Source organism: Lactuca serriola, chromosome 4 (assembly GCF_051521515.1).
Source record: "Lactuca serriola cultivar US96UC23 chromosome 4, Lser_US96UC23_V15, whole genome shotgun sequence".
NCBI classification, from domain to species: domain Eukaryota; kingdom Viridiplantae; phylum Streptophyta; class Magnoliopsida; order Asterales; family Asteraceae; genus Lactuca; species Lactuca serriola.
The window spans coordinates 166,288,384-166,316,242 of NC_136411.1; the positions used below are offsets into that span (position 1 = coordinate 166,288,384).

At 36.2% G+C, this 27,859-nt stretch overlaps 3 protein-coding genes across 3 annotated transcripts; all 3 read left to right on the forward strand.

Moving 5' to 3' along the window:
* The first annotated feature begins 335 nt into the window (after positions 1 to 335).
* On the forward strand, positions 336 to 3,494 carry LOC145102888 (nucleosome assembly protein 1;2-like). The gene is made up of 12 exons (XM_079040395.1): positions 336 to 580; positions 677 to 720; positions 833 to 928; positions 1,143 to 1,235; positions 1,327 to 1,414; positions 1,679 to 1,740; positions 1,830 to 2,014; positions 2,096 to 2,273; positions 2,490 to 2,533; positions 2,697 to 2,910; positions 3,024 to 3,038; positions 3,122 to 3,494. The coding sequence occupies exons 1-12, from the start codon at positions 511 to 513 to the stop codon at positions 3,185 to 3,187; spliced, it is 1,155 nt and encodes a 384-aa protein (XP_078896521.1). The 5' UTR covers positions 336 to 510; the 3' UTR covers positions 3,188 to 3,494.
* Positions 3,495 to 16,350: 12,856 nt separating this feature from the next.
* Positions 16,351 to 17,233, forward strand: YLS8 (mRNA splicing factor, thioredoxin-like U5 snRNP). The gene is made up of 2 exons (XM_079040396.1): positions 16,351 to 16,562; positions 16,798 to 17,233. Exons 1-2 carry the CDS (start codon positions 16,443 to 16,445, stop codon positions 17,104 to 17,106), a joined length of 429 nt encoding a protein of 142 aa, XP_078896522.1. The 5' UTR covers positions 16,351 to 16,442; the 3' UTR covers positions 17,107 to 17,233.
* Positions 17,234 to 17,843: 610 nt separating this feature from the next.
* On the forward strand, positions 17,844 to 20,880 carry LOC145102890 (Metallo-hydrolase/oxidoreductase superfamily protein). Its single transcript, XM_079040397.1, has 12 exons — positions 17,844 to 18,094; positions 18,460 to 18,578; positions 18,693 to 18,805; positions 19,240 to 19,281; positions 19,357 to 19,412; positions 19,497 to 19,573; positions 19,672 to 19,791; positions 19,892 to 19,968; positions 20,098 to 20,161; positions 20,258 to 20,308; positions 20,506 to 20,554; positions 20,634 to 20,880. Exons 1-12 carry the CDS (start codon positions 17,908 to 17,910, stop codon positions 20,750 to 20,752), a joined length of 1,074 nt encoding a protein of 357 aa, XP_078896523.1. The 5' UTR covers positions 17,844 to 17,907; the 3' UTR covers positions 20,753 to 20,880.
* Positions 20,881 to 27,859: the final 6,979 nt, after the last annotated feature.

A 27,859-nucleotide genomic window follows, 5' to 3' on the forward strand; every position in this document is an offset into this window, starting at 1 on the left:
GAAGCATTAGCTAAAAAATATATATACCTTGCATGAAAATATAAAACTATTTTTATTCAAATAAGTATATCTCAAGTCTCAACACATTAAAATATATAAAAAATAAAAAATTAAAATCACAATCTCAACATCATGGGTTCATCGAAGCTAGTCCAACACTCTTGAGACCTGTCTTCACAAACGGACCCAGCTCAAATGTAGTTCTACTTCTAGCCCAACATCTTGGTGTCCAACTTTGCGAATCTCACTAAAGTCCACGCGCCATCAACTGCGCGTGAAACTCAACTCAATCCCCACCTCAAGACTATATAAACCCTAGAACTGTATTAGGTCACGATGCGAGACTACTAAACGCAGAACAAACCGCCCACTCGCCTCCCAAACCTCTCTTCAATCTCCCATCTATCTTTTCCATCTATCCCTATCTTTCACTTTCCCTCCCTTTCTCTTCAATTTCGTGTGTACTTTCTAGGGTTTTCAGTTTCAACCACACAATCGTCGGCCACAATCATGGGAAACAACAAGAAAGAACAGTTTGATGTGTCCGATCTCGGCGCCTCCTTACCGGCCGCCGCTGCAGGTACCGTCTTCATCTCTTATCCTAAAATCGTCAATCGTTGTTTATCCCAAATTAGTTTGAACTTTGTTGGTTTGATTCGGTCAATCTTTCTTGCAGCTCTTAGTGCGGAGGATCGTGCTGGGCTTGTAAACGCCTTAAAGGTTTTTTTTTTCTTCCTAATTTGTATTTTCTAATTGTTATGCAAAATCTTATTCAGGGTTGTTTTGTGTTATTTGTTCTGATTTTGTTGTTTGTTTGATGGTTTGTTTGCAGGATAAGCTTCAAAACCTTGCAGGGCAACACTCGGATATTCTCGAGAGTTTGAGTCCGACAGTTAGGAAGAGAGTCGAGGTTTTAAGAGAAATCCAGGTACAATTCGTTTTGTTGAAGTTATATATCTTATAACTGCAGTATGATTATGTGTAGTTTATCTGGTGTTTTTGATTATGGCATGTGTGGATGTCTATTGATTTTCTTCTCACCATGATACTAATTTCTATTTGATTATAGAGTCTGCCTATTTGGTAAAGTTGTATTCGTTTAGTGCAATGCTAAATACTATTTTCATATTCTTGATGTGCAGAGTGAACATGACGAGCTTGAGGCTAAGTTTTTTGAAGAAAGAGCTGCTCTTGAAGCAAAATATCAGAAACTATACGCACCATTATATTCAAAGGTCTTGAATGAGTTTATCCTTTTAATCATGTTGATATGTTTTTATTTGTACAATAAATGTGTTAATGCTTAACCTTGATCTGAAACTGCAGAGATACGATATAGTAAATGGTGTTGTTGAAGTTGATGGAGTTAACGATGAAGCTGCAATGGACGTGGCAGATGATAAAGCTAAAGAAGGTATCTTTTTTTTTCTTGTTTATGTCAACTAAAGTTTTAAAAGTATTTAAGAAAAAAACAATCACTTTAGAAAAAGGAAGGAAAAGTGAATGAGGCCAAGTTTGTAAAAAGAGAAAGACATTGCACTTTAAGTTCTTTTCTTACTAAATAAACAAGAAACATGCACATATAGCTCACTAGATTAAGTCTATTTCTAATTAATCTAAAAAGGTCAAAAAGAAACTACACTTAAATGACAAGTTTGTGCCAAATTCTATTTTGCAGAAAAGGGTGTGCCGAATTTTTGGTTAAATGCAATGAAGACCAATGAAATATTGGCTGAAGAGGTATATGTTCTGTTAATTACATATGTTTTTTTTCATTAGTTGTAAGAAAAATTGTTGCTTATTGTTGGAGTTACTGTTTTTTACCTCAGATTTCTGAACGAGATGAAGAAGCTCTTAAATATATTAAGGATATTAAATGGTGTCGCATTGATGATCCCAAGGGTTTTAAGCTCGAGTTCTTCTTTGACACCAATCCATTTTTCAAGAACTCTGTTTTGACCAAAATTTATCATATGATTGATGATGATGAACCTATTTTAGAGAAGGCAATAGGGTAAATCTTTTTACATCATCTCATTGTACACTTTTTCATTATCTTTTCCTCTTTGAGTTCAATTTATGTTTTTTTTTGCAGGACTGAAATTGAATGGTTACCTGGGAAATGTTTAACACAAAAGATCTTGAAGAAAAAGCCAAAAAAGGGTTCAAAGAATGCCAAACCAATAACCAAGACAGAAAATTGTGAAAGTTTTTTCAACTTTTTTAACCCTCCACAAGTCCCTGAGGATGAAGATGAAATTGATGAAGAGATGGTAAAGTTTTATAAATATTTAGTGTTTTTTTTTTTTAAGTTTAAATGCAAGAAATGATAACTTACTCTCATTGATTTGTTTATTATAGTATTCTACTTTCATTTCATCCTATTACAAAAATACCTAATTCTAGCAAGTTTCATTTAAATACAAAGTATTTTTTTTGCAAGTATAATGCCATAAATGGGTTAATTCTTTGATGTGTAATGTTTCCAGGCTGAAGAACTTCAGAATCAAATGGAACAAGACTATGACATTGGGTGAGTTTTTATTTACTTGCCTTTGATGTGCAAAAGATGTAAATACCCTTGTTTAAATTAACCCTAAAAAGTTTGTGCAGTTGTAGTCGACTTGCTTTGGCAATGTGTCTATTTATTTAAAATGACATGAATGCCCCTCCTCATACCATGTTTACTTTTTCAGATCAACCATTCGTGACAAAATTATCCCTCATGCGGTCTCTTGGTTTACGGGTGAAGCTGTACAAGAAGACGAGTTTGAAGGTATTGAAGATGATGATGACGAGGATGACGACGAGGATGAAATTGATGACGAGGATGATGAAGAGGACGAAGAAGATGATGAGGATGATGACGAGGATGAAGAAGACGAGCCTAAGGCCAAAAGCAAAAAGAAGGTAAAATTTTCATTTTTAATTTTTTTAGAATTTTCTTATAACAATATTCAATATGGATTTTACGCCAACATACTAATGAACTATTCTCTATTTTCTTTCATGTAATCTTGCAGTCTTCTGGAACGAAGGTGATCTAATTAACATGGTTTGGTTTAATATTTTATTGATTTGTTTTTGTGATTGTTAAATTAATATTGAGGGGTGTTTGCAGAAGGGTGGCATTGTGCATGCTGGTGGTGAACAGGGTGAGAGACCTCCTGAATGCAAGCAACAGTAGATTTTTCTGGTTGGCTGCTTGTGGTGTTGGTGTCTTGGATCATTTTTTTGTCAAGTTCGGTTGTGTATGATGAGAATTTTATTTGCTAAAATATATTTATGGTCTAGTTTTGTATGTTATTATGTTATGTCTATTGTCATGGCATTTGTTATTTGTTACCAAATTGGTGCGTCTTTTACCCTCTATGAATTGAATACTAGTGTAGCGTTTTATAATGTATTGAAAAAACTTGCTATTTTGTCCTCGGTTGATTCCAAATCTCTATGTACTTGATTGATTTTTGGAATTTAAGATTTTGTTGTCCTAATTTATGTTTTTCTTTTTGGTTGTAAAATTTGATGGAGAAACGTTAGGTAAATATGCCTAGTTTTTGCTTGTTTGTTTGTTTTGTTTTGGTTTTTTTGATAAATCTTCTTAGAAGAAGAAAATTAGTGAGGGTAATAAAAAACTTCATTTTCAAATTTGTATATATTCAAACTTGTAAACCAATGTACATTTAAAAGTTAAAACTAAAAGAATTGTCAAAGTAATAGAATCCAAGTCTATTTTGTTTTCTATCTAACTGAATATACTTCTTCAAATGTAGCATTAATTAATATTATTTTTCAATGATAGCTAAATCAAATTATTATTTTACAAAGAAATCAAATAAAAATCAGTTTGAATTTCATTGTTATAATGAAAACTAGAAAGGTTATCCCCAGCGGGGTCAGAAACTTTCAATATTGTTTTCGGATCGATAAATATGACATACGTAGAAAGTGCAAGGGTGAAAAGCCCGGAGTTTGCCCTTGACTGTTTTTTTCAATACGAAAAAATGTAAAAGTTTTGACTGCAAGGATCAGAAGCTTCGGTTAAAGATTTAAAAGGGTAGAAATTAGCAAATTTTTAGAAAAGGGATCAAAGTTGTCAAACCGTTAAAGTTTTGTGGCCAAACTTTAAATATTAAAAGGTTTCTTAAAATTGTAAAAATATTGATTGCAAGGATCATAAATGTCAAAATGGGTAAAGAATGAGGAGCAAAGTTTAGGGACCATTTCTGCCAAAAAAATGCCTAGTTTACTATTCCTATGCTTCATATATATATATATATATATTATTTTATATAAAAATATATAATCATCTAAAGTAAATGATTATTTTCAAATATACTGTGATATGATTTCATAACTAGTTTGGTCGTGTAAGATCCGGATATCCAGACATGAAAATTTGAGTATTTTATTATGGGATATGAAGAGACTTGGCGAGTTGATGCCTCAACTCGTCGAGTAGGATCGCGACTTGGTGACCTGTTTAATGAAGGGACTCGACGAGTCGGGTATATGGACTTGCTGAGTCAGTGCTGTTAAGGAAAACCCTAATTGTCCGGGTTTAAAACCTATTTAAAGGACCTTATAGCCCTCTTGTGCGACTACCAGTCCAGAGAGAGGTACCCTAGAGAGCTGGAGCGAAGAGTGAGAGAGATAACGCCATTTTAAGCATTCTTGGTGTGATTTTTGCAAGGGAGAAGTCATTTCCAGCAAAGGGAGGTCAAGGGAGTTGTTGATTCAGAGTTCCTGAGCTCGTATCTTCATTGTAGAGGTATCAAATCGAATTCCCTTTTCTGTTTTGGGTGAGATTGGTGATTTTAGGGTTTTTACACCTTCCTATGGCTTGTAGTGATGAGTATTGGGTCCCTTTGTGTGAGAGATCCCAGATCTGGACCCATAAAGGTCCATAGGGTCTTATTTTGTATGCTTTATGTTGGTTCATTGAGAGAATGAGACTTTGATGTCATTCTTGGAACCATTTCTCTAAGGAAAGCCTTGTGAGCTTTGCATGTATGTCAAGCCTCGACCTTTACGTGGTTATTGGTCGTAGGGAAGCCAAATCTATGGATTAGAGGAACAGATCTGACCTCAGAAGGTCAAATGAGTGTTGACATTGGAGCAACTCGCCGAGTCCATGGGGAGACTCGACGAGTCGAGTCGGGTTGCCCCGCGATACGAATCCAGTGGAAATCCGTCGAGTGGAAGGTTCACTCGACGAGTCGAGTGAGGCCATGGAAGAGTCAGAAGAAGCGCATGGACTCGCCGAGTCACCCTTGTGTACTCGACGAGTCTGGCCAGAGTTGACCATTGACTTTTGTTGACTTTTAGGGTTTGGTCAACAATTGGTCATGTGGACCATTTGAAGGGTAAAAATGGTCTTTTAGCCTTCTTAGAGGATATGGAAAGGATTAGTCTATCCTGTAGAGCCGTTATTGATTGAGATAATTGTTTATGTGTTTAGGTAGAGGCTAGATCAGTGTATACGCGTGCGAGATTACCAGAGACATCTAAGGTGAGTCTTCTCACTATACTTTACCTTGAGTAGGTAACCAGAGTTATGTGACAGAGTATCTTGTATGCTATGTATGTTATGGGTTGCACTGCATTATTTCTATGTGATTTATGTTGTGCATGTTCCTGAGTTTACAAAGTTAGGACTGGAAGGTCCACAGAGTTAGGACCAGAGGGTCCACAGAGTTAGGGCCAGAGGGCCCACCGAGTTATAGCCTCGAGTGGCTAATATGTGTTATATGTGGTATTTTGGGGAACTCACTAAGCTTCGTGCTTACTGTGTTATGTGTTATGTGTTTCAGGTTTTCTCAGGATCACGGGACGACACCGACTCGATTGTACACACTAGAGGAAGAGTTATGTTTTAGAGGATTCTGGATTATTATTTATTTGATTTTGGAGTTATTTTTTGTAATTTAAACAAAATGAGATTTTTACGAAAAGTGTTTTAAGAATTAAGCGAATTTAAATGAAAATTTTAGTCTTAAAAAAATTATGGTGTTACAAGTTGGTATTAGAGCCTTGGTTTGCGAGATTCGGACGCACCTTCGGGTAAATCTGGAATCAAACTGAGGAATTGAGAAAAATTTTCAGAGAAATGATTTTTTCTAAAGCGAATAAGAGTTCAAAGAGAAAGCGAGAAAGAGCAGTGTGTACAATCAGCCAGAGCCCGAACGGTGATTTCCCAAAATACCCTTACTTTTGTTATGAGATATTTATGATACATTTTATGAGATATTGTGCATGCTAGAGACAGGCTAGGTATTTCATATCTTAGGACTAGAGTGGCCTGATTTGTGATGCCTTAGCCTATGAGTTGTTGTTGTATGTGATGTGCTTTTGAGTATGAGATGAGTGAGAGTATTCAGCAGGAATCCTTTAGGGGATTTGAGTAGAGGAGTAATCTAGAAGAGGTATCTATATAAGCATATGAGGAGTCCGTTGAGAGGGTAGCCAGAGGCCATGTGGGGCGAAGATGTTAGAGTTCAGTGATATCCTTCGAGTATGAGGATAGCGAGTGGATAATAACCTAGGGAGGTTTTACGTGCTGAAGGACATGCTTCGATGCCTGAATGCTGCTTGCTTTGTGCTTTGTGGAACTCTCGACGATGGGAGTCAGCTACTAAGTGAGTATGACGATATTCAGGAGGTAGATGGCTGGCATCATCAGGAGTGCTTCAGCAGCTGATGGCGGAGAAGTGTGAGAACCTAGGAAGAGCCTAGGGAGTAACCTTAGTCAGATGAGTACGCTGGTAGAGTAGAGCATTTCGCTGAAGAGCGAGCATGCGTGACGGGATTGGTGAACGAGAAGGTTGAGCTGCTACTTAGGAGCTCTGGGATGGTCCGTGTGGAAAGTATGGTGTAACGCCCGTAGATCCGGGCAAGTCAATTTAGAGACGATAGGGGTCGAAAATTACTTTTCAACAAAATATTATTTAGAATAAATAGTTCGAACCAAGTTGTATTATATGTCACAAGGTTTCCGTACATATAAAGAACGCCGAAATCCGAGTTATAACGAAGAAGTTATGACCCGTTGAAGTTTCGCGACGGAACCGTCACGGCACCGGGAAGCGTAAATAGCGAATTTACGATAGAGCGAGATTTAGCCTTAGCGATCTAAACGAAAGTCATAGAATATGTTAAACTAAGAACATCGATAAAAAGAACGCCCAAATCTGACTTCGTATGAAGAAGTTATGATTTTTCGAAGTTTCGGACTAGCAGTGTACAACCCGAAATTCGAATATTAGATCGAACGATTTTTAGCTGACACGACCTAAACGAGAGTCGAAGATCTCGTTAAAAGTAGCGTAACGAGAAAAAGATGGGTGAAAATGGACGTCGGATGAAGAAGTTATGAGGATTTGACGGACCAATCCTGTCCCGGCCTGTTAATAATATAAAATTTAAAATCGAGTCAAAATTAGCCGACGAAGTCTAAACGAAAGTTGTAGAGTACGTTCCCGCCTTTGCGTGGATATAAAGAACGTCGAAAACGGAGCTCGTATGCGAAAGTTACGAATTTTTAAAGTTGAGTGTGCAAATTGCGAAATCTGATGCGAGATATATGACGTGGCTGCATCTGGGCCGTCGCTTGTTGACCAAGGCTTCGCTTCGGATTGTGACACGCCACCCTCGCAGTACGCCCCGCGTCCAAAGAGGTTACGCCCCGCGTAGGTCCGATCTGATCCATCCGATGGGTGCAACACAGTTGGGTCCGAGCTGGTGGTCTTATCCGAGGAGTACGCCCAGCGTACCCTTGGTACGCCCAGTGTAAATCCGAACTTCGGTCCCTATATATTCCATGCGAATTCTTCCGGATTTTTCACACATTTTCACTTCTCTCTCTAAACTACTTTCTCTCTCTAACCCCTTTTGAGTCCCCTAAACCCTAGATAAACCCTAGCTCTCGAGGGAAGCCCCGAGGCTCCCGGAGTCCCGAGAAAAAGAGCCTTTCGGTTTCGAAACGCTGCTCCAATTAAGTTCCGATTTTCGATAAAATTCGCTGTAAGTATGCTACGCTTACGCAATTTTTAGTATAGCATTCAAATAATTATAGGAATGTTATTAGGTCCTTAAGATAATTATTTGGGCTATTATTATGAGTTATATTGAGTGTTATTAACGCTTATATAATAATAATAATAATAGTCAGACTATTAATTTGTTGCGGTTATCGTTAGACTAAACCCTAGTGGTATTGATACTAGGTTTTATCGAAGGAAATTGTTTTGAGAGTAGCGAAGCGCTGTCCGAGTACTGAGTCACCACCTTTCAAGTGAGTGCATGGTCCCCTTCAACTACACATAGTTATGAAGTATTTACTACGTGCTATGTGTGCATATTGTCTGTTTACTTGCTGTCTATGCTCGGTGAAAGATTTTATATATGTTTTAAATGATTTAAACTATATATGTATTTTATATCTACGAAAATGTTGGGATAAAACATGGGTAGATATAATGGATGAAATATGAGTTGGACGATGAGTTGAGAGGTGATATAGACTATGAGGTATGGGTGAGAGGTGTACGATGTGAGAAGCCTTTTTCCCAAACGATGTCCCCGTCATTCAACAGAGTATGGATGACAACCACAGACTATTCTAGATAGTCCAGTGGAACACTAGCAGGCTCGCAACCTGTAGGTGTTGTGAACGATGTGTTCACTCGGTGTACTCTAAACCTTGGTGATCATGCAGACTTGATACCTAGACACTGGTGATCATGCAGACTTGGTGCCAAAACCATGGCGACTATGCAGACTTAGTGCCTAAACCTCGATGACGATGGACTTCGTGCCGATTCCTTAGGAATGTATGAACGAGGAATGGTTGATTCTTAGGGTAGATCCTTAAGAATAAAGAAGATAATGAGGATGGGTAATTGGGTTGATTGTTTGATTGTTTGAACATAATAATTATATTATTATGGGTTGAAAACCCTATGTACTCACCAGGTTTCCCAACCTGACCCACTCAGTTTATTTATATCACAAGTGTTGATATGAAGTCACATTACACTGAGAGATTTAAAGAGATGTAGATCACTAGTGTAAATAAATGTAAGTTTTGTTTATGCTTATGTTTTCGTATTAACGATGACATCCCAAACATTTTAAAATGAATAAAATATGTTTCTTCGAAAATGTTTTAATAACGTATTTATCGTGTTTTTCTAGGAACAAATTCCGCAACATTTTTTAAAAGAAGAACTCTGATTTTTATAAAGCATAAACAAAATCGGTCTTTTCTGGCCGTGAAAATGGGGATGTCACATATGGGTAGATGTGGCAGGTAGTATGGGCCCGTACTACCGAAAGCAGAGGACCGATACTCGATACAGGGAGTATTCTGAAGGTTCTAAGTAGCAGATTGAGGAGTGATGTTATGGTTCGAGTACCATACATCGTAGCAGATTGAGGAGTGATGTTATGGTTCGAGTACCATACTTCGTAGCAGATTGAGGAGTGATGTTATGGTTCGAGTACCATACATCGTAACAGATTGAGGAGTGATGTTATGGTTCGAGTACCATACATCGTAGCAGATTGAGGAGTGATGTTATGGTTCGAGTACCATACATCGTAGCAGATTGAGGAGTGATGTCATGGTTCGGATACCATGCATCATAGCGGATTGAGAAGTGACGCCATGGGATGAGTACCATGGTTCGTAGAAAATGATGCTCGTGGTTCTCCGGTTATCCGGTCATGATTGATTAGGTGGAGATTGGACGCAATAAGGTTTTAGGCCTAAGGGCCATGATTGAGTCCGAAGAGGCATCCCTTGAAAGGGAGGTCGAGAGCATTTCAAAGTATTCTTGGTAAGATGTCATATGTAGTTGCAAGACTCAAGGATGAGTAGAGATGGTGGTTATGGAGGATCGTGGCATGAGTTGAGCACTCAGCCGATGATGGAGATGTCCTTTTCTGTGACCTGAGTAGTGTTATTTCTGTTCCTGTGGGAAACAGGAGAGGTATTGAGATTTTTGGTTTCCAAGGATGGGGGTGAGCCCTGTGGGGTGGCTTTGGTTACAATCCTTCATCGGAGTATTTGGGCAGTATGTCTGCCGAAAGGTAGTGTTAGAGCCTGAGCAGGTTGTCAGCGGAGACTGAGATGGTTAAGGACAAGGATACACCCTATCTGAGCATAGTAGAGCATGTATTAGCTGCAGCAACAGACGATCAAGGAGAGGATATTGGGGCGGTGGATCTTATTGTCTATGATAAGTATCGTGTGTGGTAACGAGGAATCCACTCTTATTACAACCCACGTGATGGAACGTTGGTTGAAGAGTCGAGGATGAGGAATATGTAGTTTGTTATTTTCAGACTGAGAATCAGGGTTACGAATGGACAGTTGAGATGTCCGGTAGTGGGATGGTACGAGATTCTGAATGACTAGAGGTAGTCATGATGAGAAGTTTCTGAGGATTTCATCGGAGATTCGGAGAAATTGGAATTACTTGAGCTCCATCCGGGAGATCATCGGGCATTGCGTATCACCTTCCAAGAGTAGGTGTGATGTTATTGGTAAAATCAGTCTGTGGGTTAGATTGTTGGCGAACCAATTGGTGATGCATCAAACCCTAAGTGGGGGAGAACCGAGTACTTTTGAGAAGATCTTAGAATTGTTCAAGAGCGATTAGAGAACTGGATAGAGAGGCATGCGGTGCGAATTCCTGAGACTAGAGTTATTGGTGGTCAAGGAGAGGTGCAGAGCGAGATAGTGCATGTGGTACGTGTTTGAGAAAGGATGAGTGTCTCCACGGCAAGTGGCCGTTGGTCGGGGACCTTGTGCTGATTAGAAATCCTTTAAGGTTAAAATGGTGAAATCGAGGTGATCGGCTTGCGAGGTTAGACCGGCGGTTGCGAATTTCTAGTTCAGAGTATGGGCTATTATATGCAGTATGGGAAGGAAAGAAGTTGATTGGGCGACCAACCTCAGGGTCGGTCAGTGTATTCTTGCATGTGTTTTGAGCAATAAAGGAGGGAGTTTCGGATGGTTGTCATCATGTTCCGAGTCATTGTCGATTCATCAGTGTTTCGATTGAGAGTTGGGATACTCCGAAGTTGCGCGTTGTGTGAAATGAAGGATAGTTATGATATCCTGAGGGAATGCATGGAGGTATCCGTGTATGATGTCGTAAGTATGGGATTGGTGGTTGAAGCAGGACACTGCGATGTTTTGCGATGGTGTTCCGGGGTGTCCGAGTATGATTTCCTGAATTCCGAATTATATAAGAGTCGTGAATTTGAGGCGACAAGTGGTGAATTGAGTATCTACGGTTCCAGTGGGAGCCCTTCGGGTATTGCCATCAAGAGGGATTATTTAAGAATATGGATCTCAACAGGGGAAGGTATTTTGTTATGGCGGTCGCCGTCAGAGTCTGTGATGCATATTTGGGTCAAGTGTGTGTAGCTATCTATAATAGTCTGCGGAGCATGAGTTAGTGGACATAGTGTGGTGTTGTAGTGAGAATGAGATTATAGGATGAAGAGAGAGGGAGTTGTGATACTACGGGGAGTCGTAGTATTCACTAGTCATAGGGTGTTGTGATGCTACGGGGAGCCATAGTATTCACAAGTCAGAGAGAGGGAGTTGTGATACTACGGGGAGCCGTAGTATTCACTAGTCAGAGGGTGTTGTGATGCTACGGGGAGCCGTAGTAATCACAAGTCAAAGGGAGGGAGTTCTGATACTATGAGGAGCCGTAGTATTCACTAATCATCGAGAGGTCATCATGATGCTGCAGGGAGCAATAGTACTCACTAGACGATAAGAGAGGGTGATGATGAAGTGATCTCCAATCAGAGTATGATGCAGAAGAGTTTTAGGCTTGAGTAGCCCTAGTGTTGAGTTTTTGGAGCCTAGTGATTGTACCAGGGGCGAGACTGGGGTCTCCGTCTTTGTCGGAAATCGCTATATTCCGAATTGAGTTGTGGTTTGCGCGTAGGTTGCGAGTCATGAGTTATGAGGCGAGTGTTTCATTGGGATGAGTAGTTCTAACTTTGGGGCAGACCAAACTCTCAAGTTGAGTTTGGCTCTGGTGATGCGTCAGGTAGGCGGGTTGAGCTTCGGATTTAGAGATGAATTCCGTGTTAAGAGGGGGGTTATTGTTGTCACCAATATCTTAGACCTGAGCAGGGTCAGTTCGAGAGCACGGGAAATACCATGGGGTACATGAGACGAATCCAGTTGAGAGTAAAGTATCCGTTTGGGGTAAAGAGGAATTTGTGACTTGTGTGTCACTGGGCCGAGATAGTTGATGCTAGAAGGAACTTAGTGAGACATTTTGGATCATGTTATGGGTAACCATGGAGGTTCAACTATTGGGTTGAGGTCAGACCTCGTGTGATGTTAAAAGAGATATAGAATTTGGAGCTGAGGTTTATGAATGCGATGTTTGAGGACACTTCTGAGCGAGCATGGTTATGCTTTTGTGTCTAAGGGCAGAGTGTTGGGGATTCTTTGTTCGGATGGTTTCTGATAGCAGTCTAGTAGATGTGCCACGGTGGAGTGTGAACCCTTTTAGTCGTGGGGCGTAATTTGTATGATTTAGCATGATCGGTTTGGAGGAGCGATAGCCGGTTGTTGGATGTGGTCTTATGAGAATCAGAGAGCCAGTGAGTAAACATGGTTGATATTCGAGGAGTGAATATCATGGTGATCGCTCGAGTACGCGGTCGGGCGGCGGGCTAAGCCACTAGAGTTTTTGGGCATTGGGAAAGAGTATCTTAGCGATGAAAAAGTTGGTTTAAATTTTGGGTTTTGGAAGTTTTATGTGGTTTCGCGTGTCCATAGAGAAAGATATCGGTGTAGTATGAAGATCATTTCAGTAGTGCCTTTCGGGTTGATAATTTCAATCTATAAGTGGTTAAAGAGTGATTTTAAGGGCGAAATCTAATTCAAGTGGGGGAGAATTGTAACATCCGGATATCCAGACATGGAAATTTGAGTATTTTATTATGGGATATGAAGAGACTCGGTGAGTTGATGCCTCAACTTGTCGAGTAGGATCGCGACTTGGTGACCTGTTTAATGAAGGGACTCGACGAGTCGGGTATCTGGACTCGCTGAGTCAGTGCTGTTAAGGAAAACCCTAATTGTCCAGGTTTAAGACCTATTTAAAGGACCTTATAGCCCTCTTGTGCGGCTACTAGTCCAGAGAGAGGTACCCTAGAGAGCTGGAGCGAAGAGTGAGAGAGATAAAGCCATTTTAAGCATTCTTAGTGTGATTTTTGCAAGGGAGAAGTCATTTCCAGCAAAGGGAGGTCAAGGGAGTTGTTGATTCAAAGTTCCTGAGCTCGTATCTTCATTGTAGAGGTATCAAATTGAATTCCCTTTTCTGTTTTGGGTGAGATTGGTGATTTTAGGGTTTTTACACCTTCCTATGGCTTGTAGTGATGAGTATAGGGTCCCTTTGTGTGAGAGATCCCAGATCTGGACCCATAGAGGTCCATAGGGCCTTATTTTGCATGCTTTATGTTGGTTCATTGAGAGAATGAGACTTTGATGTCATTCTTGGAACCATTTCTCTAAGGAAAGCCTTGTGAGCTTTGCTTGTATGTCACCTTTACGTGGTTATTGGTCGTAGGGAAGCCAGATCTATGAATTAGAGGAACAGATCTGACCTCATAAGGTCAAATGAGTGTTGACATGGGAGCAACTCGCCGAGTCCATGGGGAGACTCGACGAGTCGATTCGGGTTGCCCCGCGATACGAATCCAGTGGAAACCCGTCGAGTAGAAGGTTCACTCGACGAGTCGAGTGAGGCTGTGGAAAAGTCAGAAGACATGCATGGACTCGCCAAGTCACCCTTGTGTACTCGAAGAGTTTGGCCAGAGTTGACCGTTGACTTGAGTTGACTTTTGTTGACTTTTAGGGTTTGGTCAACAATTGGTCATGTGGACCATTTGAAGGGTAAAAATGGTCTTTTAGCCTTCTTAGAGGATATGGAAAGGATTAGTCTATCCTGTAGAGCCGTTATTGATTGAGATAATTGTTTATGTGTTTAGGTAGAGGCTAGATCAGTGTATACACGTGCGAGATTACCAGAGACATCCGAGGTGAATCTTCTCACTATACTTTACCTTGAGTAGGTAGCCAGAGTTATGTGACAAAGTATCTTGTATGCTATGTATGTTATGTGTTGCACTGCATTATTTCTATGTGATTTATGCTGTGCATGTTCCTGAGTTTACAGAGTTAGGACTGGAAGGTCCACAGAGTTAGGACCAGAGGGTCCACAGAGTTAGGGCCAGAGGGCCCACAGAGTTATATCTTCGAGTGGCTAATATGTGGTATTTTGGGGAACTCACTAAGCTTCGTGTTTACCGTGTTATGTGTTTCAGGTTTTCTCAGGATCACGGGATGACACCAGCTCGATTATACACACCAGAGGAAGAGTTATGTTTTACAGGATCCTGGATTATTATTTATTTGATTTTGGAGTTATGTTTTGTAATTTAAACAAAATGAGATTTTTACGAAAAGTGTTTTAAGAATTAAGCGAATTTAAATGAAAATTTTAGTCTTAAAAAAATTACGGTGTTACAGGTTGCATGAGATATGATGATTCACAATATATAATGATGGTCTATGTCATGTGTTTGAACCAGAATAAGAGACAAAGATCCGTTATCAGTTGCAATCTGACTGATCATTATTCGACTCTCGATCTTTATATCGTTTGCCTTAATCTTGGACGAGATGTCTCATGAGATCTAGAGGAAGTATTTTGGTGTATGTTTTTTGTGGACGGCATTGTGTTACCAATCAAGTATATGGCTTGAGCTGCATATGAAAGTTGGAGGTCAACATTAGAAGAGAAAACACCGCGGATCAACACTGTTAAAATGGAGTATCCTTGGTGTAATTTAAATAGTGATGCGAAAGGACTGTAGGGATTATAATTCTCGACCTGTAACCTAATACGAATATAAACAGGTTTGGGTTGAGATTTTAGACCCGTCAACCTGCTTATTTCATAGGTCGGTTGTGTTATGTGTTTGAGTTCATGTGTCAACCCGTCAATATATATTATATTTAAAAAAAAAGATTAATATTTATTTATGAATTATGACTTACGAGTGCGGTTTGCCGTACTAAATCAAACCCAATCCTTGACTCATTGTTACTCAAAAGGCCGCATACTACTCCTCACCCTTACCTTACTACCTTACCTCCTCCCACCCACCAGTACCGCCTTCCTTCGTCATCACAAACCACCTACCCACCAACACAAAGCCGCAAGCTACTGGTACACATAGTGCTCCACTGGCCCACCACCGCTCATCACTTTATCCCTAAACCACCACTGTTGGTGAAACCTAACCGCAAACTTGTATAATTAAACAAGTTATGTGGGTTGGGTTGGGTTGATGTATTTTGACCAACCAACCCGCCAACCTGAATCCGACCCAATTGTCACCCATATAAAGGAGAGCTTCAAGTGTTTGAGTTCTGTGATCCATAAGGGAAAGTATAGAGGTAGACGTCATCCATCACATTAAGGTTGGTTGGTGAAACTAAATTTGACTTACTTTCCTTTTGTTTGCCTCCTTACAAGTTATCATTTGACACATGTCGGATGTCATCTATATAACATAGTCACTCTGACCCTTATAGATGCATGGTTTTTAAACTCTATCCAATATCTCTCCCTATCCCATTTTAATGAGATTCTTTGTTGTTATTCTCTAGTAAATATAATATTTAATACTAAAGAGCTTGTAGCCCAATGATATTAAAGGCGTGTTTGGCAAAAATAGTTGTTAGCTGGAAGCGGGTAGCTGGTAGCGTGTAGCGGGTAGCTGTAACTTTTAATTGTTTAATGAGTGTTTGGCAAAAGTAGCTGGTAGCTTTTGAAATATATAAAATTACATAAAAGGACAATTGATTAAAAATAAATAAATATACAAATATATTTTTAAAGGTAATTATGGAAATTGATTTCAAAAACTCAGTAACGTTTTGTTAAACGCTACATGAAGTAACTTTTAGATTTGTAGCGTTTTGTTTAAACTAAAAATTAAACGTTCGTACTGCCAAACGAAACTTTTTGTTTAAACTATAGCGTTTTGTCAAAAGTTAAAAGCTAGAAGCTCTCAAACGTTTTTAAAAACTTTTTCTTTAAACTTTTTGTTTGAGACATACGTGGGAATTCAAAATTAGTTGAAGATTAAATTAAATTTGCAGTTAAAAATAATAATAAAAAAATAAAACATTTAATAACTTTTCATTTAGCAAAACCAACGAAAAGTTTAAATGTTAGTGATATCAACTATAAATATATATAGTTGAAGGACTATTTTATAACTTATCTCAACGGAATAATAAAGACCGCGTGTGAGCTTCTATATACATCGGCCTTCTTTGATACTCGCCGTCGCTTCTCGAGAGAAAAAGAAAGAGGGAGACAGAGATGTCGTACTTGCTACCGCACTTGCACTCCGGCTGGGCCGTCGATCAGGCGATCCTCGCCGAGGAAGAACGTCTCGTGGTTATTCGGTTCGGCCATGATTGGGACGAAACTTGTATGCAGGTAAAACCCTAGTTTCACCTATCTCTATCGCTAATTCAAATACTGTTTTCTCTGTTTATTACATCTTCCTATCATTCCATCGGATTACGATTCAATTCAATCGAAATTTTAACTGGTTACATATAAATTTCAATATCCCAAGTTCCCAATTTTGAAATTGGGGATATTTGTCACTTAGGTTAATATTTACTCAATCTGTATATAATACTGAATCATCTTGTTGTGGGATCTGTAGATGGATGAAGTGCTTGCTTCAGTTGCAGAGACAATAAAGAACTTTGCTGTGATCTACTTGGTGGACATCACTGAGGTACCTGACTTCAATACAATGTATGAGCTATACGATCCATCTACTGTGATGTTCTTCTTCAGGAACAAGCATATTATGATTGATCTTGGAACTGGTAACAACAATAAGATCAATTGGGCCATGAAAGACAAGCAAGAGTTCATAGACATTGTTGAAACTGTGTATCGTGGGGCTAGGAAGGGACGCGGTTTGGTGATTGCTCCTAAAGATTACTCCACCAAGTATCGTTACTAGAGTGGTGATGATTTTAACCATGTTTGTATGGATAACATTAAAGTTTAAACTGGTTGATTTCATGTGGTTGTGAACTTATTTGAAATTATGTTTGAAGTCTAATAAATTTGTATATCTAGTTGCTTAATTTATGTTGTTGGGATGATTATGATTTGTGTGGGTGATGGGTTATTTTCTTTTTCACAAATCGTTATTGGTTCTAAAAAAAATTACTATCAAAAGGTAACTTTGTGTTTATAAAATACTTTTATTTTAATGGTATTTTGTGTAAAATAGTATATTGTGAATGACAATAAATAGTTCAGTACTCAGTATTGATACTTGTAGAAAAACAAATTGTTTGCTTATTCATCTATAATCATGTCCCATTTAGAGGCGGATAAAAACCCAATCAAACGCTCTGTGAATCTGCTTGATTCAAAGCCAACTTTTTAATGGAACCATTAAGAGGTGAAACAAATACCCTTTAAATTGATGAAATGGAAAATTATTAGATAAAATTATTTTAGTAACAGTTTTTAAAATAATGTTTACTACACCAACATCCAATGCATTTTCTAAGGAAATCTTTCTTTATAGGATTTTAACGTGTTCAAAATTCAAATCATCCATCTCTGTTTCAAGTTTCAACACTGGTAGTATCCATAATAAGGCTTGGATTTGGAGCTTTTACATAAGCTCAGGGGTGAAACTGAAAATTTGCATAAACAGAAAATATCTTTGACCTTTTAGTAATAACCGAAGGTTTTTCTTGGGCAAAGGGTTCTACGATCTACAGAACAAGAGCGTTTTCGGGTCCCAATGATCTTAATGCAAGGAGCAGTTCGTCCTTCTCCTTCTTCTCTGACCCGTTTCGCTCGTTTGACCCGACATCTATCTTCCTCAAACACTAAACGTTCCTCAATTCCAGTTTACAGCTATGGGAGCTCTCGCTCTCGTCTTCAATCTAATCGCATTTATTCAGATGCTTCCCTGCAGTCGAATTCAAGTAAGATATTGATAAGCTTTCGTTTCCGTTGATTTCCATTTACTTGTAGTGATCCCCGAATTGGTTACATGTGTTTGATTTCTCGCTTTTCACCATTGGTTAGATTAAAAACTTGAAATGATTTCTACCAATATAATGTTTACGTGTATATATGTGTGAAATGTTATTATATCTATATATAGCGGATGACGATGGAATTGAGATGCCATAAATTCGAAAAGAATCATGGATGGGATGCTTTAGAACTTCAATTTTAATATCATTTGAACTTGTTTTCCAGTTTCAGCTTGTAATTCATCTCTCTAAAACCTACGCTAGGGTTTTGTTTTGAGTAGTAGGACCTAAAACTATTCAAATTATTGCAGGTGTACAGAAAGGAGAGAAGATAACTCTTGAGCAACCAGAAATCATATTCATGGGGACAGGAACCAGTGAAGGAGTCCCACGAGTGAGCTGCCTTACTCACCCCTTAAAGAAATGCCCGGTAACCATCAAACTGAGTCAACTCATTTTGTAACCACAAGCAAATATTTGAAGCTTGGAGATGTGTTTTTGTTGCTTTTCTTTCCAATGTGCGTATCTCAATGGCTTTTCTCAGGTTTGCTCAAAAGCTGTAGCACGTGGAAATAAGAATAAGAGACTCAATACAAGCCTCCTTATTCGTTATCCTAAACCCTCTGGCATATCTAACATTCTTATAGATGCTGGCAAGTATGTAAAACATGCTTTCATCACTGATTTCATCTATATGCTCTTTTCAGATAATTTGAAAAAAGAAAAAAAAATTTCAATCAAGTTATAGGTAAAATATCGAATCTTTGGTCCTAAAATGAAATGTAGTTGCATATTTTGTATAAAAGATCAGTTTGTTGTATAGATTGGAAAATTGGCAAAACTTTGTTGCATAAACACACATTTAACTTGATTGTTTTTGGTCTGATTCATAATGAATCAAAATCAGATATCAGTTAACTAGGTTCTAAAAGTTAGGGATCGATAGTAATTTTATATAATTATTTGAATAATCAGTTTTATTTCATGTTTCTTCAAATGTGATTATTTAGACCCTAAATAATCAAAATCATTGGAAGTATGTATCAATCACTGGGAGAATCAAATAATAATTTTTATTTTTCATCTCACAGATTTTTCTACCAAAGTGCTCTTCGATGGTTCCCTACTTATGGGTAAGATTTATTTTTCTCATTTTCTCTTATATATTTCTACCACAAAAATAACAAACCCTGTGTTTATTTTGTCAGAATAAGATCACTAGATGCTGTTATTATTACTCATTCTCATGCTGATGCAATTGGAGGTCTCTAGTCTTTAATTTCCCATTTCATTTCAATCATAATAGTAACAATTACTCAATTATTCATTTATTATTTTTTTTCTTTAGGTTTAGACGATCTTCGTGACTGGACAAACAATGTCCAGCCATATATTCCAATTTATGTAGCCAAGCGTGATTTTGAGGTTCAAAAATGTTTAAATTTCAGCGAACCAATTTTTTTTTTTAATTTTATGTTATGATATCGCTAACTGAATTTGTAGATTTTTTAAATTGATTTCAGGTGATGAAAAAAACACATTACTATTTATTAGACAAAAGCGTGATCATACCAGGAGCTGCTGTCTCTGAGTTGCAATTTGATATTATAGATGAAAACCCTTTCACTGTACACGACATTAAGGTTAGAATTTGTGTTTTTGATATATTTTTTTAAAGGGTTAAATTCGTATTTATTCAAAAATATTTTATCTCGTTTCACAATTTGTGTATTGTGCTATCAGTTCACTCCTCTTCCAGTGTGGCATGGTAGTAATTATCGTTCTTTAGGTTTCCGCTTTGGCAACATTTGTTACATTAGGTAATAATCTTAAATTATTTCTCTATAACATATACTATATATATACAAAATTTTATATATAACATTTGAGGTAAATAGTTTGTGACTGTGACTGTGATTGTGACTGATGCAATATTTCATTTGTGACAGTGATGTCAGTGCAATACCCGATGCGACTTACCCCCTTTTAAAAGATTGTGAAATACTTATAATGGTAATCATTCACATACATAAAACATCAAATCTCACTTTTAAAATTTTGATTTCTAATAATATATATATATTATGTCCATGTGTTTTCACTTTTCAGGATGCATTGAGGCCAGATCGATCTTCTTCAACACATTTTGGACTTCCACAGGTTAAATTTCAAGAAATCACAACTTATTAAAGGCCAATAACCAGAGAGAGTTTTTATAGGGACAAAATGAATATATGAGTTTTTCCGGACTTTGGTTATTGGCCTATAATAGGTTGTGTTTTTTTTATGCTATCGAAGAATATTTTCATTAATATTTTTTTATTGTGTTGATGCTCATGCATTTTTTAAACCCTTAGGCTTTGGAAGAAGTTCGAAAAATCCAGCCAAAAAGAACCCTCTTTACAGGTATGAACAAACGTTATTTCTTTCTTGGACCAATTGAATGACAGTGAATGACTATTCTACCCTTATGTGATTGATGAAGGTATGATGCATTTGATGGATCATGAAGAAGTCAATGAAAGGCTCTTGAAGTTGAGAGAAACCGAAGGTTTAGATGTACAACTCAGTTATGATGGGCTTCGTGTTCCTATAAACCTATAATCTGATTTTTTTTTTCTTTTGTGTTTATTTATGGCAAATTTTACAGTAATTTGACCTGAATGAATTTAGGTCCGAATAATTTGACTAATTTTGATTCTTCCATTTAAAAAATTGATTCATTCATATTAGCTATTGGACAAGAAGTATTAGACAAGAGTGAAGCATATATTTTATATAAACTAGTTGTGAAACCCGTATATTATACGGGTTGGATAAAAAAAATGAAGGTTTAAACAAAAGTTTATTTAAATTTAAAATTTGAATTTAAAATGAAACATATTAAATACTATATGAGTTGTAATATTATAATTTATTGGTTATTTTTAATTAAGACAATTATTAATTAAGGTGTAAATATGATATGTTAATTAAGAAAGATAAAAAAAATGAGAAAATGACAAATAGAAAAAATATTTATTCAAAAATACCACAAAATGACAAGTGTCAAAACTCATGAGAGATTGACATGGGACAAAAAACCTTTATTTATTAAGGAGGATGAATCACATCCGTTTTAGATGATATTTGATAGAATTTAAATAGATCTACATGTAAAAATCAAAGTTTCAATGATTCATTCACGTGTTATTTGGGATATCTTTCAAAGGATATGATAATGCCTTTTTATGTTAAGACAAAGTAAATGTAATAGAAATGTGCTTTTAGCTATGAGAATATACTTTTACAATCAACATGACATGTGATAAAAATTATCGTCAAATAAAAGATCCAATTATTACAAGTTAGTTTTTATTTTATGTAAGTGGATAACTTATTTTATTATAAACTATTGTTATATAAAGTATTAGTGTTTGAACACTTAACAGATTCTTGATGTTTAAAAGAATTACTAGAGTATTTTATAAATAAATTCTAGTGTGAAATGGAGTAAAGTTCCAAATCATGTTAAAGAAAGACTAAACAAGTGATATTATTTCATTTTCTAATAATAAATTATGAAACGCATTATTCGATTCCTAATATTACAGATAATTAAATGTAAAATTTGTTTATTTAATCATTAAAAACTAATTATTAGTAGTACAACTTTAAATCACAATAGTCCCAAACACAGTAGGGGTCGACATATTTCATTAAGACTATCATTTTCACATTATTACAGAAGACTGATGATACTTAAATTTACGATTTCTATCATTATTTCAAATAATATTTAAACTAAGATATTTCTGAAAAACTTATAATTTTCCACAGCCAGCTCACATAAAATTAGAAATGATCGAGTGTAGGCCCATCCACTTTTGGAAATTTAGGTTAGGCTACCCGTGAACTCCATGATGTTGTTGCATAGTGCACACATATTTACATAAAGCCTATAAAAATATCTTAAACTATTTATAATTTATTTTTCTAAAAAACAATGCAAATTCAATTAATAAAAATATCTTAAAAGTCAAAATAAGATGTCTATATGGAAAAATAAAAATCTCGTTTTAGCCAACCTTTATAAAAATTATACAAAAAATAGTATTAATAAAACGTAATTTGGAATTGATTTTCTTGATATTGTATGTCATTTTTGACAGTTTATGGGTTTAGACTTTAGATAAATGATCAATTTTATACTCAACTAAAACGATTGCGACACCAATTTCTTTGATATATATATATATATATATATATATATATATATATATATATATATATATATATATATATATATATATATATATATATGTTCAAGTTCATTTGAGACCATGCTAATTTTGTGAGACCGTGAAACCAAATCTAAAAATGATTTTAAAATGCAAAATAAAAGGAAAAATCCAAAAATTCTTTTTTTAATTATTATTTTCGGAACTTTAATTGCCTAATAAAATAAAATAAAATAAAAAAAGTTACCGTTTTTTGAAAAACATGTGAAATATTCTAATAGAATATTACACTGTAAATTTTCTAATGTGATTTTTAGAATGTTAGAATATTATACTAGATTTATCAGATATGTAGAATATTCTATTATTCTATTAAAATATATAAAAAAGTATTTTTTTATATTTTTTTGGTATTTTTTTTTTATTTTTTTTGGAAAATATAAATTCCGAAAATAATATTTGAATTTTTTTTTCTAAAAATTTCAATTATTTTGCATTTTAAAAATGTTTTTTTGTTTTATCTACCAAATGAGTGGCTAGGATTGCGTCTCACGGTCTCACAAAGTTAAGCTTTTTTTGGTATTTTTATATATATATTTTTAATTTTTTTGGAAAATATAAATTCCGAAAATAATATTTGAATTTTTTTTTCGAAAAATTTCAATTATTTTGCATTTTAAAAATGGTTTTTGTTTTATCTACCAAATGAGTGGCTAGGATTGCGTCTCACAGTCTCACAAAGTTAAGCCGTCTCACATAAACCTAATCCTATATATATATATATATATATATATATATATATATATATATATATATATATATATATATATATATATATATATATATATATATATATATATATATATATATATATATATATTACTCTATTTTAAAATTATTATTAGTGAGAAGATAAAATACCGAATACTCTACTAAATTACTTTAGTTCTTGCTATATGAAAGTTGATTTTTATTGGTAGGATTTTTAGGTATGAGAGTACATTGTCTTTATAAACATCATATTGCGATCATATATCATTAGGGTACGATATTTATAGGGACGATGGTATTTTTGTCTTTAAAAAGGTATAAAAATTGTTTGAATATTCTTTGAGTTTAGCGATAACATGTTGTCGTTATTAGGTAGAAGGGAACTTTTACCTCTCAATTCTCATTGTCCGAGAAGTTTAGAATAGGTGCAACGACATTGAGTCGCTAAAAACCAACTTATATTACAAATAAATTAATTTTAATTTAATATTTTTGATGTATAACTATTTTTTGTTCTATAAATGGAACGTCATCAATTGGTTGTTTATTATCCTAAGTGATATAAATGAAGTTCTTAGTAATCGTAATTCTGAGAGAGTGCATATAAAGAGAGCCTAAATTTGATTTCGTATAAAGAAATTATGATTAACAGTGTGCGGTACAGAAATCAAAATTAAAATCGATTGATTATTAGCCAAAACGATGTAAATGAGAGTCGAAGATCTCATAAAGACGAATCCGTCGATATAAAGACAGTCAAGGACGGAGCTCGTATGAAAAAGTTATGAATTTTGCACGGTCTTTTGCCATGTAATCTTCATAAACTGCTAAATTTAAAATAAGATGAGAATTAGCTATGAAGTCTAAATGAAAGTTGTAGTATGTGTTGATACCTACATGTGGATATAAAGAACGACAATAACGGAGCTTGTATGCAAAAGATATGGTTTTTAGAAGATTTGAGATTTTTACCTAACATTTGTGACATCGAACCAACCATTTTCCACCATGTGTCACGACGAGAGTGAAGGTCTTGCTGCCCAAGTCAGGGCACCTCATACCTCTGCAAAGGGCACAACGCGCCTCCCCTGCAGAAGCACTATAAATAGCAGCTAAGCCTCCCTCATTTTCCTACACATCTACACTTTGAGTTATCTCTTTAAAACTCTTCCTCCCCTCTATATAGAATTCATAATTTCTTGAGTTGTAACCACTTTGGCGAAGCTCTGAGTCGCCAGGAAGTATTTGGAGTTGAAGTTCTGCCTACAAACTTTCCAACTTTTCGCAAGAAACTTTGCAAGTTAAGATGCTATCTATAACAACGTAAATTTCAAACCAAAATTTTTTCATTTTTCATTTCAAACACAATAAGCACATGTCTCATCTCCCAAACATCTCAAGTATCGACATTAACAAATTTTATATCAAAAGTTGTTTATCACAAAATCCAGGATCCTCCAAAATCATGTCTTCAATACGAGTGGGTGTATAATCAAGTCGGGGCCTTCCCGCGATAATCGAAAGTACCTGAAACACATAACACATAACACATAACACGGTAAGCACGAAGCTTAGTGAGTTCCCCAAAATACCATACACAACTCAGTAGCCACTCTAGGCTATAACTCAATAAGACCCACTGGTCTATGTGTCTCAGTAGGACCCTCCGGTTCCAACTCAGTAAGCTCATAATAACGATACTCAACATAAATCACAAAGACATAATGTAGAATATCAAATACATAGATAAGCACAATAAACATCTCAATCACACAAAGGTACCATTCATGGTAAGTATAGTGAGAAGACTCACCTTGCAAGAAATTAGCAAATCTCGAACTCAAATCACCGGTCTAGCCTCCGCCTAACATACACGACAATTATCCCTAATTAATCACGGCTCTCAAGAGGCTACACTAACTCACAGAAGGGAAAAATACCATTTTACCCCTCAATGGCCGTAAATGTCCATAAATTGACCAAACCCTAAAAGTCAACCAAAAGTCAACGGCAGGGAGTACGCTACGCGTACCAGCTCACTACGCTGGGCGTACTCGACTGCCATGCAGGCATCGGGGATGTGCGACCCCTACGCTGCACGTACTGGAGTTACGCCCTGCGTACGCTCTAGTTTATCCCTTCTCACTCGTTTGGTCTTAATCAGTTAAGACCTTGGCTCATATTGCGGATCTAGTCTCCCTAACAAATCTTAACCCATAAAGTCAGTGACTTTAAGCCTTTGCATGGCTGATATGGTCACATGCACACAAATATTCACTCTTTTATCTCAAGAAGCTCATAACTCATGCATGGATTGATTCCAACAATCATGATTGGATTTTTATGACATTATACCACTAATACACTCAAAAGGGGTTGGTCCTAGTCTCTGGAGCTCAAGATCTCATCAAGTCTCCACCTTTTTGGGACAAAACCCTAAAATACTCTACTATGATGCTTATAACAAAAGAGTGGTAAAGTTTGAAGCTTTATACCTCTATATGAAGCTCCCAACTCAGATATGCTCAGATCCAAGAGCTTGGACTCCCACTCCTTCTTCTCCAAAGCTTTCTCTTCCCTTCAAGAATACACAAGAACTCTCAAAGGCTCATAAATGCACTCACAAGCTCTAAAACGAGGGTTAGGGCACACTTAGGGTTTGTTGTCTGAGAATGGTGGCCAGAAATGAGGCCATCATATCCTTTATATAGGGGACTCACCCTAAATTAGGGTATTCACTCTGGGCCTAGTATGCCCAACGTACCCTCTAGTACGCCCAGCGTACTAGGTGGCTTCCGCGTCAAATGCACGCTTATGAGTACGCTGAGCATACTCTTTGTACGCCCCACGTACTCATTCACCACCTTTTCTCAATAAAGGGCTAAAATAGACAAGTGCTAAAAGATCAAGGGTTACAAGATATACCTGGACCTGGGATGTTACAGATGCACTTATTATGCTTTAAGTGTAACTTATATTTATATTCATAACCGTTATTATGAATTTATAAATAAGATTTATCGGTGATTCTAAGTCATACTACTAATTGATTTACTTCCGGGAGTGATGTCTAGGCCATATATATATATATATATATATATATATATATATATATATATATATATATATATATATATATATATATATATATATATATCAAACAGATCCTACATTCAATATGATCTTACCTGGTTGTTCCTTGTTTAACAGATCTTGAAGTATTTCTTGGAATTATTGAAGAATCCAAAAATAATTTATAAGCTTATAAATACAAATGAATACTGAAGCATAATAATATTCGTATTTAGGTTGTTTAAAAGAGATAAACTGAAGTGTTAGGCGAGAAGTTGGCCTAACCAGGGATCTTCCACCTCAATCATGTGAGTGCATAATTAATTTCATGAACATGATTTTATTACAAGTATTAACAAAAGTATTAAATATCTGTTGAAGGTTTATATGTGAATTATATGTATAGTGATTGAAATATCTATTAGAGGTATATTTGATGATATATATTGTGCGAAGCAGATATGGTTCTATATGTGTTAAGATGTGTATATATATATATATATATATATATATATATATATATATATATATATAATCATTATAACCGAGAAGATAAAATACATAATTCTCTATGTTAAATATATACACTAAATTAGAATAGTGTTGCCTAAATAGAGTTAGTATTAGAAGTTGATTATAAGCATTATAGTCTTGCCTAGTGATGATATATGATTAATAAGGGATGCTTAGTCCGAGTTGAGTTAAAAAGTGTTAGTTATACCCTATATTGTAAGGATATTACACAGGCAGGAAATTGGTGTTGATTACATGAATGGAAATCTTGTTATAGCTCAACAGACTTAAAGTGGATGCTTAGTTCAACTAAGTTTGGATATTGGATAACATCATATTAAGGGTATGTGTGAAATGGGAATGAAGAGTAGAACTTTGTTCGATGACATTGATGACCAATGGGGTACGTTTTACGTACTTGAGTACTATATTAGTATTGCCCCTTATTTTCCTTTTTGGATGAACTTCGTGAGTTATTTTTTCCTTTACTAAGTGATCAGAAGAGCTTCGTGAGTCATCTTTTAGACTGCCAGATAGGGTGTCTATATCAGACCACTGCTAGGTATGCCTGAGTCTTCTTTTTGTACTACCGGGATATGGTGTGTTTGAGGGTAGAACCCTATTCAATAATACTTGGGACCAGACCACTGTTAGGCATGTCTAAGTCATCTAGCAGAGTATAGATGACCACCCTCGACTTAATTGTGTTGTGGTGTTAATGAATCAGATTGATCCGAGAGTATGGATTGTATATATTCATTCGAGTACTCCATTCCCCTCATTTGTCGTCTTTATTGATCCTCATCTGATGCTAAGGAATCCACGAAGAAATATAGTCAATTCGTTGTTTATAGTGATCCGTCTGAATGGATCTCATAAGATTAGTGTATAGGATCAGTATGTGAGGATCAAAGGGGTGGGGTAGATTGTCTTATAGATATGATATATCTGTTTTGTTGATAACAGTTGGTTTTGCATGTTTGAGATATACGATTTATTATCATAATAACATTGTGGGATTGAAAACCCTATGTATCTCACTAGGTTTTTCCCAACCCGACCCACTCATTTTATATGCATCACAGGTAACAGTGTTAAGACTGCCGAAAGCTTGAGTTAGATGAAGAGTGATTGT